This window comes from Odocoileus virginianus, chromosome 5 (assembly GCF_023699985.2).
Source record: "Odocoileus virginianus isolate 20LAN1187 ecotype Illinois chromosome 5, Ovbor_1.2, whole genome shotgun sequence".
Classification (NCBI taxonomy): domain Eukaryota; kingdom Metazoa; phylum Chordata; class Mammalia; order Artiodactyla; family Cervidae; genus Odocoileus; species Odocoileus virginianus.
In genome coordinates this window covers 17,288,625-17,301,438 of record NC_069678.1, presented here as the reverse complement: position 1 = coordinate 17,301,438, position 12,814 = coordinate 17,288,625, and the positions used below count along the sequence as shown (strand labels likewise).

The 12,814-nt window shown below is 46.6% G+C and overlaps 1 protein-coding gene, 1 long non-coding RNA gene and 1 other non-coding gene across 5 annotated transcripts in view; 1 reads left to right on the top strand and 2 right to left on the bottom strand.

Annotated features, from left to right (window-relative positions):
- The window catches only part of LOC139035161 (uncharacterized), a 34,591-nt gene extending 23,530 nt beyond the window's left edge, over positions 1–11,061 (top strand). For all 3 annotated transcript variants that reach the window (XR_011487720.1, XR_011487721.1, XR_011487719.1), the window contains one exon: positions 7,644–11,061. This is a non-coding gene — a long non-coding RNA (uncharacterized lncRNA). The remainder of the gene's footprint in view (positions 1–7,643) is intronic.
- Positions 1–12,814, bottom strand: part of LOC110132069 (sodium/potassium-transporting ATPase subunit alpha-4) — a 31,887-nt gene that overhangs the window by 7,789 nt on the left and 11,284 nt on the right. The window contains exons 12-18 of the mRNA XM_020885189.2: positions 9,834–10,023; positions 9,523–9,695; positions 4,000–4,136; positions 3,478–3,628; positions 3,040–3,208; positions 1,307–1,461; positions 1,029–1,152 (exon numbers count right to left, since the gene is read on the bottom strand). Coding sequence (XP_020740848.1) covers positions 1,029–1,152; positions 1,307–1,461; positions 3,040–3,208; positions 3,478–3,628; positions 4,000–4,136; positions 9,523–9,695; positions 9,834–10,023 — 1,099 coding nt within the window. The remainder of the gene's footprint in view (positions 1–1,028; positions 1,153–1,306; positions 1,462–3,039; positions 3,209–3,477; positions 3,629–3,999; positions 4,137–9,522; positions 9,696–9,833; positions 10,024–12,814) is intronic.
- LOC139035342 (U6 spliceosomal RNA) lies at positions 12,561–12,662 on the bottom strand. The gene has a single exon (XR_011488009.1). It is a non-coding gene; the product is annotated as a U6 spliceosomal RNA (small nuclear RNA).

The following is a 12,814-nucleotide window of genomic DNA, read 5'->3' as shown; positions in this document are numbered from 1 at the left end:
GAGTTATATAACCTTAAAACTGTAAAGGACCTGAGGGGGTTTATCCTCTCTCTCCACTGAGTGATGCTGGGCTCCTCCCTCTCCATTTCCTCTGGCACCAGGACACTCATCACGTCCTCTCTTCCCCCTCACATTTCTCCCATCTGTTCCATGCCTCTCCCTTGGTGAAAACCTCCATCCCCCAATGCCTGGAAACCACAGCCACAGCTGCTGCTGATGTCTGCCCACTGACCACAGAGCTGTCACTGTGCAGGTACTTGTGCACAGTGATTCTCCCAGCAGTTCTGAGTCATCATTTACGTTTCATACGTGGGAAAACCGAAGCGTGAAAAAGGTTCAGTCATTATCCAGAGTTGTACAGGTAGTTAAGTTGTGATCCTGAGGCTCAGACATAGATATGGCTCCTAAATCTGTGCCTTTTCTATGTGTTTCCATCTCCAAATACTGATCCTGTCTCCTCTGTCCCTATCTCTTGCCTGTACCCCCATTGTACCTGGCTACTCAAGAACAAAGAAGTGTCTTTCAAGACTTCGACCCACTATAAATACTATCTGTGTCGACAGCCTCATTTCCCACTACTTCTTTATCAGGAATAAGCACTCCACCAACTTGATTTATTCACTCTTCAACAACCAGGTGTCCTCTGGTCCCCCACGTCTGACCGTCCGTTTATTAGCTAAGCCCTGTCTTCCAGCACCAAGTTTAAGTCATGCTTCGTCCACACAGCCTCTCTGACTGTCCTCAAGGTTGGTGAGTCCTGCTTCCCTGTACTCCTGTAGTGTGTCTATCTGTACTCAATATGTGGCACGTGGAAAGCAACCTGCCATTCTCTCATGTATGTCTGTGCCTTTCCACCTGGATCCTTAAGTCAAGAGCAGATCAGAGATCAGTGTTTTTTTGTGCTAGGGCCTAGCACAGTTCATAATTAAGAAGATAGCTCCCTGAACTTCCAAACCAAGGCTGGCCTCATGACCCTTCTGGGGCAGCCTCTCCTCACCCCCTTCCACCCCTCATTCCTGCAGCCGCACCAATCTGTCCGTAGGCCATGCCAATGAGACGGTGATTCACCAGCTTATCAGTCTTTGCGTTCCGTGGAGCCCTCTTCATGATGTCACTTTCAGCTGACTCATAAGCCAGGGAGATAGCAGGGACCTGGAGGATGGAGGGTGGAAGCAACAGGGGACACACAGTTCAGAAGGAAACCCAGAGAAGTCACTCAAGCTCTGCCCCTCCGCCTGACATAGACTGTGCCAACTCAGTCCATTTCACAGGAGTTCCCCGAGCTGGGCCCCAGCTTGGCCCTCACCATGTCCGTGCCCAGGTCAATGCAGAGGATGGTGATGGTGCCCAGAGGCAGGGGGATGCCAAGGATGATGAACATCAGGAAGGGGGTGATCTCGGGGATGTTGCTGGTCAGGGTGTAGGCGATGGATTTCTTCAGGTTGTCGAAGATCAGGCGGCCTGATAAGGATGGTCAACCTTCTGTGAGCGGCACAGAGACGTCACACCTCCCACAAACCAGCTCCTGGGCAGAGAGACCGCTACAAAGCAGTGTCACTCAGCCCGAGAAAGGGTCTTAGGCCTTGGCAGCCCCAGTTTTGTTTCTAAATTGTGTGACTGTTAGTTAAAGCCATGACTTAAGCCTGTCAAATTTGTATACTCTGTTTTTGGATTCAACATGGCCACTATCATCTGATCTCTGAAAATTAAGCAGGCTGGGGCCTGGTTAATACTTTGAGATGTCTGCGAATGCCAGTATAAAAGCCGTAAGAAGATTAAGGGTGGATTTGCAGCAACATGGATGGAACTAGAGATTATCATACTAAGTGAAGTAAGTCAGACAAAGACAAATATCATGACATCACCCATAAGTAAAATCTAAAATATGACACAAATGAACTTATTTACAAAACAGACACAGACTCACAGACATGGAAAACTAAGCTTATTATTATCAAAGGGGAAAATTATATATATATAAAACTGAATCACTTCACTATACCCCGGAAACTAACACAATGCTGTAAATCAATTATACTTCAATTAAAAAAAAATTAAGGCTGAAATGGAAAAAGCCTGGGTGTGGGTTCCAGTTGCATTTTCTGCCATAACTAACTTGTGATCTTGGGCACCCCTCACCTCTCTGAGCTTCATTCCTCCTGCATTGCAAGATGGCTTGAATCCTTCCCTGACAACCTTTTAAAAAAGTGTCACCCCTCCTTCCACTCCCTGCTTTACTTATTTTTTTCCATTGCACTTGTCTTCTTTTATTATACTGTTCAGTTTATTTTCTATCTACCTTAATTCACTAGAAATTAAGTTACCTGAGAGCAAGGAGGTGTCTTTTTACTCCCCATTGTTGAATCCCCAGCATCTAGAATAGTGCCTGATACATAGCTGATGCTCAAAAGTTTATTGAATTGAGTGGACATACAATACTGAGGATTATACAAGGTCTCAATACTGAGGATCATTCACGGTCTCAATATAATGTTAACCATTATTATTACATGGATTGTAATAGGTTTTAATTCATAGCTCCAGGCAGAAATCAGGGAGCCCAGGAAGCAGAAATCTGGGCTTCACCAATGGGAATTGTCTCTGTGAAAGAGGGGACTTGATTTGGCTCAAGCAGTCAGGCTCCAAATGACCTTGATGTGTCAACATCATTCAGACAACAGGTTGCCTGAAAGTCCTCCTGAGATTGTGAAGTACAGGGTAGTCTTATGGGTGTGGCTACACCCTGAAACTTACAGTAGACCCACTTGAATCTCCACGAGAGAGGCAAACAAACTATGCTGCACTAGAGCTGCCCTCCACCTAGACAATCTGGACTTTCCTCCAATCACATAGGCTTCCACATAGTGATGGTCTAAGGACCAGCTGAATCCAATTTGCAAAATTGTGACTTACAGTGATTTTTCCCAGTGTGTACAGGAGGTTGGAAGATGGGCAAAGGAAATGAGAATAATGTGCATCAAGTCTCACCTGAGTCTGAGGGCCAAGTAAGTCCCTACCCTGGGCACCCTGCTTCCTCACCCTCCTCCACACCGGTGACGATGGAGGCAAAGTTGTCATCCAGCAGGATCATGTCGGCGGCCTGCTTAGACACGTCGGAGCCGGCGATGCCCATGGCGATGCCGATGTCCGCCTTCTTCAGCGCCGGGGAGTCGTTCACCCCATCCCCCGTCACGGCCACAATGGCTCCCTGGGGGAAGCACAGAGGGAGTGAAATAATTACTGCGTCAGGTTCAGGACCCGTCCTAAAGGTCAGCTTCTGTTTCTTGATATAGCTTCTTGGCCCTTCCTTCTCCTGCACCTCCTGAGATAGCAGAACTATCAGGGAGCCCCCAAAGAGACGCCTGTCTCAGGGGTTCACAATCGGATGCTCTCTGGCTCCTTCTCCAGCCCAGCCCACCTGTTCTTCTGCTTGGTTTGGGGCTGGGTGACTTCCCAAGCCTCCTTGGTCTCCCTTACCAGCCTCTGACATCCCTCTACAATAATGAGCTTCTGCTGGGGCGAGGTCCGAGCGAACACGATCTCAGTGTGGTTTTGGAGGATCTCATCAAGCTGCTCAGAGTCCATATTCTTTAGTTCTGAGCCGTGCACCACAATGGCTTGGGCATCCCTGAGGAAGAGGAATTTCTAAGGGTTAGTTCCAGGTGTTGAGAGTTCACCAGGCATCCTGGTACCCTCAGACTCACCTTTGCTGTAACCTCCTTGTTTCTCCTTTCAACCCCATCTCCTCCACGTGTCCGCAGCCATGCACTCTCCCAGATCGACACAGTGTATCCCCACCCCCCACCTCTTCCTCCCTCTTCCCTACCTTCTTTTTGGCCTGCCTTCATCTGAAAACCTACTGACATAGTCGCTTTCCTATTATGTTTTACTTTTCAGTAAGTAAACCATGCGTGTCCTACCTACAGAAAACCTTAGTTGGTGGAGCAAGCTAAGGATGGAGGGGGAGAAATGGTATGTGTGAGTTCTTTGGGGTCTCACCTGGGATTGACCTTGCTGACAGGGATCTTGAGCCGGGCAGCGATGTCCTCTGCCGTCTCGGCGCCCTCTGAGATGATGCCCACACCCTTGGCAATGGCCTTGGCTGTGATGGGATGATCCCCTGTTACCATAATCACCTGGGTTGGGAGGGGAGGGAAGGAGAGCAGAGTCATCTTCAGGGTGGTCCCCAGTCCTTCACCTCTCTCTCCAAGAGCTAAGAGATCACTGCTGTCATTCCACAGGGGTTTAAGTAGCTCATTCCCAAGAACTTGGGCTGTCAGTCAAAAATCTTGCTATGTCAGCTTCAACCCTTGGGCGGGGGGGTCAAGGCCATCAGACCATAAAACATAGGACAAACTGGACTCTGGTTTCCCATGAATAAATCAGGGATTTGAGTGTACTGTCTTCAGATGGAGAAGGAAATGGCAACCCAGTCTTGTATTTATTCCTACCTGAAAAAGCCAATGGACAGAGGAGCCTGGCAGGCTACAGTCTATGCGGTTGCAAAGAGTCTGACATAACTCAGCACGCACAAGCACACTATATTCAGAATTTCATGTATCGCTCCAGAAGCTATTCTGCCTCTTTTTTTTAAATTATTTTATCATTTTAATTGGAGGATAATTGCTTTACAATGTTGTGTTGGTCTCTGCCACACAATAACTCAAGTCAGCCGTAAGTGTACATATACTCCCTCCCTCCTGAATCTCCATCCCACCTCCCACCCCTTCCCACTCCTCTAGGTTGAGAGCACCAGGCTGAGCTTCCTGTGTCACACAGCAGCTTCCCACTAGTTTTATATACGGTGATGTAGCTGTTTCAGCGCTGCTCTTAATGTGTCCCACCCTTTCCTTCCCCTGTTGTGTCTCTTAAGTCTGTTCTCTGTCTGCATCTCTATTTTTGTCCTGCAAACAGGTTCATCAGTATTATTTTTCTAGGTTCCAAATATATGTGTTAATATACAATATTTGTTTTTCTCTTTCTGACTTACTTCACTCGGTATTACAGGCTCTAGATTCGTCCACCTCACTAGAACTGACTTAAATTTGCTCCTTTTAATGACTGAATAATATTCCATTGTATGTATGGACCACAACTTCTTTATCCATTCATTTGTCGATGGACATCTCGGTTGCTTCTATGTCCTGGCTGTTGTGAATGGTGCTGCAATGAACATTGGGGTGCCTGTGTCTTTTTGCTTTATGGTTTTCTCCAGGGTATATGCCCAGTAGTAGGATTGCTGGGTCATATGGTAGTTTTATTCCTAGTTTTTAAAGGAACCTCCACCAACCCCTAGAGCAATGGCAGTAAAGGAACACCTGGAAGAATCCACCTGCCTAGCAAACTTTCATCCAGACCCAAGTGCGTTCTGATCCTCACTCTCCCCCTCTTCTTCGCACGGCCTCCTTGTGCCCCTGGGTTCTGGCCCTTTCCCGGGAACCTGGGCCCAGCCTAGTCCTACCCCTTTCCTCCCCAGAGGTCAGGTGCCCATGCGTGTGGTCTTCTAGCCTTCTGTTCTCCTGACCCTCCGCACACTGTCTGTGTGTGATGGCTTGTCTGCTCTCTCCTCTGCTAGACTGAGAACTCTGAGGGCATGGGGCCATGCCTGTGATTCATGTTAAGTTTCCAGCTTAGCATAATTCCTAGCGCAGAGTAATCCATCAACAAGCAATTATAGCATGAAGGAAGCATTGCTTCCTGGGAACCACTGCCCATGGTTCCCAAGTGCCCTCTAAGCACATAATTCTCAGGCTTTGGTGGGAGGGAGAAGGAAACTATCTGACTGTGGCTGAACTGAGGACAGAGGTCCCAGAAAGGTCCGTCTATTCACTCCCAGAGCGTGGAAATAAGCCTTGAAGGGGTTTTCCCATGAGCCCTCCTCATTCCATACTGGCACTGCTGGCTTTCTGGGAGAAGTGCTAACTAAGCTGGGATTCCCAGAGACTCAGGCAAGGTGCGCTATGAGCAGTTCCCCCTCATCTGTTTCCAATGCCCTGGCTCGGCTGTGGGGCACTGGGGCCTCACAAAGCTCGGCCTGTGGGCCGCAGGGAGCATCTAGGAGGAAACCTCACCAAAGATTCCAGGTGCGGTTCAGACTGAGTCCTCAGTGATGGCTTTTTAGGCTTACAGTGCCCTGGACGCTTCCCAGTAGCTCATTAATAATGACTTGTAGGACAGTTGTACCTAGCCCTGCCTGACCAGAACTACTGTTCTACAGCAGTTTCTGGAAGTACCACCTCTATGCTAGCCCGGAGAAATAAAAACAAAGTCCGTCACCCCAAGAGTGAGTTCCTAGGACACAATTTCGCAGAACATTGAGATGCATTCATATAATAGAAGAGAATGGCTCCCTTCAAAATAAAAGGTATCTAGTAGTTTCTGGAATTCGTCAAGTACTAAAGAAATGTCATGTCTCACTTCTTGATGCTGACTGTATTTCTGGTGTTCCCACGCACTCTTGCAAGCTGCCTTCCTTGTTCCCTTGGGCCCTCTTCCCCCAGATCAGACCCATTGAGAGAGAGCTTCCAGTGCTGGTAACCTTAACTTCAGGTGCTTGCTGCCCAGCTGCAGTTCTTGGAAGAGGCTGAATTCATAGCCAGGGCCAAGTAGCCTCATACTGCTAAGGGCCTCAGGTAGTGGCAGATACGATGGGATCATTTTATTTTTAATGATTTGGTATTCTTTATTAAACAAAAAACTTTTCATTTTATATTGGAGTAGAGTCAATTGGCTTCCCAGGTAGCTCAGTGGTAAAGAACCTGCCTGCCAATGCAGGAGACATAAGAGATGTGGGTTTGATTCCTGTGTCAGGAAAATCTCCTGGAGAAGGGCATGGTAACCCACTCCAGTATTCTTGCCTGGAGAATCCCATGGCCAAAGGAGCCTGGTAGGCCACAGGCCATGGGCTTGCAAAAGAGTCAGATAGGACTGAGCAACTAAATAACAGCATAGCCAATTAATAATGTGACAGTTTCAGGTGGATAGCAAAGAGACTCAGCCATATATATACACAAATCCATTCCCCACCAACTCCCCTTCCATAATGGGATAATTTTACTTTAGTTTTCTTTTTTTGGCCATGCTACACACAGCATGTGGGATCTTAGTTCCCCGAGGAATCAAACCCACACCTCCTGCATGGAAGTGTGGAGTCTTAACTACTGGATCATCAAGGAAGTCCCTTATTTTAGTTTTTAAAAATCATTCGTTCCTAAGGCCTGAACACATGACTATCTGAGAAACACCAGTCCCACCGTCAATTGTAAAAAAATTTTTGCTGCCCTGCAGCTGTTATCCAGCCTGTTTCAACAGCTTCATCACATCCGTCAGCTCTGCATCAACACCACTTTGGAGTTAGCCTTGGAGGGTGCTCACTGCTGGGACAACGCTCTGTGTGCGTGCTCAGTCCTGTCCCACGCCCTGTGACCCCAGGGACTGTAGCCCGTCAGGCTCCTCTGTCCATGGGATTTTCCAGGCAAGAATACTGGAGTGGATTGCACTTTCCTTCTCTGGAGGATCTTCTTGACCCAGGGGTCAAGCCTGAGTCTCCTGGGTCTCCTGCACTGGCGGGCAGGTCCTTCACCACTGAGCCGCCTGGGAAACCCAGCCCCCTGTATAACCACTACACTTCATCCTCCTTGCAGGACGGCCTCCTGTGTACATCTTACACTCCCGGAGAGGGAAAAGAGAGTGATGCAGAATTCCTCACCAGGCCAGCCACGTTTCTGTCAGCTTCGGGTCCAGAAGAGGTAAGAAATAAAAATGTTAACCTGTGCCCAGAACTAGAATGGGCCCAGGAAGCACCAGCCTTTGTACTTCAGGTGCCAACTCCAGACCCGCCCGGATCCCCTTCGGACTGTGACCTATCTCGCCTCTCCAGCCGTGAGCGTGTCCTGCGCCGGCGGGCACCCTGCCTCAGGTCCATTCTTTGTCTCCTGGGTGGGCCTCCCCACCTGTGGACACAATTATAACTCTCCTTCTTGCTAAAGAGATCCATAAACTCCCGGATGAAGTAAACTTTAGACTACCTCCATAATATCTATACTTCTCATCCCGGCAGCCCACCTGGAAGCTGAGAAAAAGGAAATGAACCCCTTCTCCATTTATCTACCAGAGTACGATGTTGTCGATCTGTGGAGGACTGTCAAGATGTACGGTTACCCTGTGCAGATGTGTTATAATGAACCACTGTTCCACCCCAAAGCATCTTGTAGTAATCAGCGAATTCACTCAGGATGGTTTCCTCTATCCATTCCTCGGTTCCCACTGCAGTGACTGATCATGGTACTTAGCGAGACCCAGACTGCTCATAGACAAACCGCCAATGGTTAAAGGTCAAGATGAAGTCAACTCTGACAGAGAGCAGCCAGTTCTCCTTAAATACTTCCAGCCCCACCCCAACTCCAACCTGCTCTCCTAAATATTCCAGAATATCAAGTGTGAGCAGAGAGCTGACAATACCTAATCTATGAAGATGTGCAGGAGTCTTACAATTTGACCTTGGAGGGAGTTCCCTGGTGGCCTAGTGGTTAGGATTTGGCACTTTCACTGCAGAGCCCTGGGTTCGATCCCTGCTCGGGGAACCATCCCGCATGCCAGCCAAAATACAAAAGCAAACAAACAAGCAGCAACAAGTGGTAGAATTTGACCTGGGAAAGTGGAATACAGAGCATCTCAGCATTAGAGGAATTTTACTGCTGCTACTCCGTGAAGTCCCAAGTCCTCTTCTGACTGAAGGGGAATTCCCATCTCTGGGTTTGCTCTCAGACCACTTCGTTTCAACTTCTAGCTCTTGCTCCTGGACATACACCTGTTATGGCAGCTGCTCACCCCGAGTCAGATCCGCTGAGGGGCCCAGCTCTCAGTCCCTCAATCTCTCAAATGTCTGCCCCAGGACCCCAGCCCACTTGGCTTCACCCTTTTGACAACCCACTCAGCAGTACATTTTTATGACATCTTCTAGCACTTCGCTACTTCCAGTGTGGCCTGCAGACCAGCCGCAATGGCATCACCTGGGAGCTTGTCAGAAATACGCAATCTTGGGGACTTCTGGACTTACTGAAAAATGATTTGCATTCCAATAAAAGCCCCAGGCTATTCAATGCACATCAGTTTGAGAAGCACTCTCCTAGGGCTTAGGTTCTCAAACCTGCCTGCACACTGGAATCTCTAGGAGAGTTTTGAAAAATACAGATACCTGGCTCCCAATTAGAAACTTGAAGGGGTCTGGAGTGTGGCCAAGGTATCAGAGTTTTAAAGCTCCCCTGGCGATCCCGTTTTATTTTTTAATTTTATTGAAGTATAGTTGATTTACAATGTTGTGTTCATCCCCTGGTGATTCTAATTCAAGACAGGATTCTAACTACAGAGGACACACTATAAAGTTCTCTCAAGACTAAAACTTATAAGCTCAAGGAAGCAGAAGTCAGCTCAATTAAATGAAAAACCTACCCTGTCCAAGGTTTCCTACTGTTGATCCAGGTTAGGATAGGTGAGGGGTGTCTGGATTGCTCCGGCACTTACCTTAATCCCAGCACTTCGGCACTTGCACACAGCATCAGGCACGGCAGCTCGGGGAGGGTCAATCATGGAGATGAGCCCCACGAAACAAAGGTTATTCATGGGAAAGTTGATTTCACTGGTGTTAAACTTGAATCCCTTGGAGTAAGTGTTAGGCAGATTCAAGAAGCAGAACCCTGGAGAGGGACAGAAGATGGGACCAGTAGTCATTCCACTATGTCTCTGCCCGCTTGCCCCAACCTCCTAGATTCTTCACCCCACAAATAATGAAAGTTTTGACGTCACTGCAAAGGCTTCTCCCACAGCCGCCTCACCTAGCACACGTTCCCCCAGACCTCCCAGATCCAAGTAGGCGTTTTGGAAGGCATCCTTCATTTCGTCGTCTATTGGGTACTCCTGCCCTTTCAGAAGGTAAGTAGAGCACAAGTCTAAGATCCTCTCAGGTGCCCCCTTTATCATCAGGACGTGGGCCTGGGAGTTGTCTTCCTGAAGGTGGATGGACACCTAGGGAGAGGAGAGGAAGCTTCGATGGAAAGAGGCGAGAGCGAGGGTTGGGTCAGAGAAGCAAAGTTAAGCTGTGTCATACCTCCATTTCCCTTGTCTCCTGACCCAGCACAGCCCTCCTCCCTGCAGTCATATCTGCTCTTTGGTCGAACTCCTCCCTCCTTTGTAGGACCCCACAGCCTGGTATTGTTTGCACACGAATCTCTGTTATTGTCTTAGCCATACTTGGAGCTGAGGGCAGCCCAGGCAGTCTGTCCCCTGGCTTCCTCTCTGCCTGAGTGGCTAGAGAGTGGAGACAGCACACTGAACAGGAAAGAAAACTTAGAGCCGAACACCTGTGTTCTCGGACCAGCAGGAATGCTTTCTTAGCTTTATGACCTCGGGTCTGTCCACTCAACCTCTGCAAACCTTAGCATCCTTTGAGAAAATGTAAAAGATCTGCGATGCCCACTTCATTTGGCTTTTATAAAAGAGAGAGAGTATTAATGAAGAATATATTGAAAAACATTGACAGTTCTTTACCATGATGGGTTGAGCCTGAAGGATGGGACTAGGATGAATAATAATAGTAACATTTATTGAGCACTTACTATGTGCCAGGCATTGTTCCAAGTGCTTTACGTGAATTGTCATTTTAATCCTCCCAGCTACTTCCCTGTGGGGTAGGTACTATAAATTTCTTTATAGATGACAAAACTAAGCTTAAGCTGTGTCCAGAATTACATAGCTAGAAGGTGGAAGCAATCCAGGGAAGAATCCAAGCTCTCTTAACCAGCCTATGTTCTAAATTCTTTGTTAACTCTGTCATTGCGTATTTGGTGATATTCTATTTAATATTTATGACTGTTGCTTCATTTTTATTAATACTGTCTTTAATTTTTCCCTACAAGAATAAGGGTATCTATTCGCTTTGAGTTACTAAACTCTTCCAGCATTCTGATTTGTTTAGTTTTACACTAAATAGTGGTGGATTCGAATATTTTTATGTTCATTTTGGGGAATGGTAAATAAACTATTTTCCACATGTTACCAGTAAAATTTGTATAATTGCATCTTTGATAATTTTATTTATATGTTGAATGTGCTATTATTTTGTGTTTATGAAATTTTTTTTTTTTTTACCAGTAAACAGAACACATCTCCAAACCAAAAAAAAAAAATATACTGAAAACTGTAAAGTACAATGGTTAGCCATTCTAGCCCCCTGGCCACTGTCTCCTGGAAACATGACGAGGCCCCTGAGAGGGGGTTGGGGGTCCCTGTGGCTCAGTGGGGGAGCAGAGGGCACAGCCATGACGGGAGCCTGAAGGACAGAGAAGATCAGTTTCAGTTTTCATTTTCCTGTCATCTGATCTGAGCAAGGAACTATTTCTGATGTTCCTCTAATGAAATTCCTGCTACGTAACCTGTCGGGTAACAAACTCAGCACCCGGAGAGGAACTGAGCCTGCGGTGCTGAGGGAGCCAGGCCGCACTGGCCCCAGAGAAGCCAGATGGGAAACCTGGGTGTAAAGTGTGGTTACAATGTCTCCTCGGGAAACTTTCCAAAAACTATTTTATTCAAAATATGCTTAAGCAGTTAAAAGGGAAAACCTTAACTCATGTAAGCAGAAAGCTGTAAAAAACAATTTAAAAGCTTAATTTTCTGAGCACTTAAAAAAACCCCCTTTGTTGACTATCTATTGGAGATTATTGGAGATGACAGCAAGACCTGCTTAAGCTGGTAATTTAGTCACACACACAAAACTCACACCTTGATAGAAAATTATGGGTGAAAAAGATGGGAGAAACTGGAAATGTCAGAACTGAGAAGCTTCTTCCTTTCATTTCAGTCTCAGAGAGGGAGAGAGACCAGGCCTTGCAAACGACCAATAGGCTAAGATGTCCCTTGCATATCAGGTCCTCTGACTGCCCTGAGAGCAGAGAGCAAGCCGATAAAGCAGCTTGTTTATGGGTAGGGAGAGAAAGGAGTCAGAGGGGTTTTCTGGGGCCCCAGGCAAGCCCCACCAGAGCTGGCAGCTTGCAGACTGGCCGAGCACACTTGGTGTAGAGGAAGATTTTGCTGTTTGAACTTGATATTCAATAGTTCAGAAAAGGCGTCTAACATAGTCATCTAGGGGAAAGATCGCTATTTTGTTGGATATCCCAACAAATGTCATAACTATGTTTTGCTTTTCTTTTGAATCTTGTGGAAGGAGAGGTACCTAATTCTTTCCAGTTGAAGGCTTTAATTGGGCCTTGCCAAGCACAAAATTCCTGTCTGGTTAGTGAGGCCACTAAACATCAGGAAAAAATGGAAATAAGTTTGCAGTTTGGGCCTAGGAGACCTATCTTATTTCACTGACGAAAAGCCAGTTGAGACAAAAAACCTACAGGTCTGTTTCTTAAGCTTTTACTTGTTCAGCATTCAGTGTGAAAGTATAGGTAATTTTTTTAAAAGGATCTATATAGCTTTTATTATGTTATTTTTAGTTAAAAAAATGTTTTTCTTGTGACAAAAACTTTTAAGATATATTCTTTTAAGCAACTTTTAAATATAAAAGCATGGACCACTTCATGAATTTGCCTGTCATCTGGGTGCCATACTAATCTTCTCTGTATTATTCTAGTTCTAGTACATGTGTTGTGAATTGAGAGCCCTTTGATGTGTTTTTAAGACTCAAAACCCAAACTGACTTTTGGGAGCCTCATTTCTTTTCTGTTATCCACACCTGAATGACCTTTACGGTATTGCATGAATTTAGAGAATTTCACTATTCTAAGCAAATCAAACCTTAGCCGAGCTCCCACCC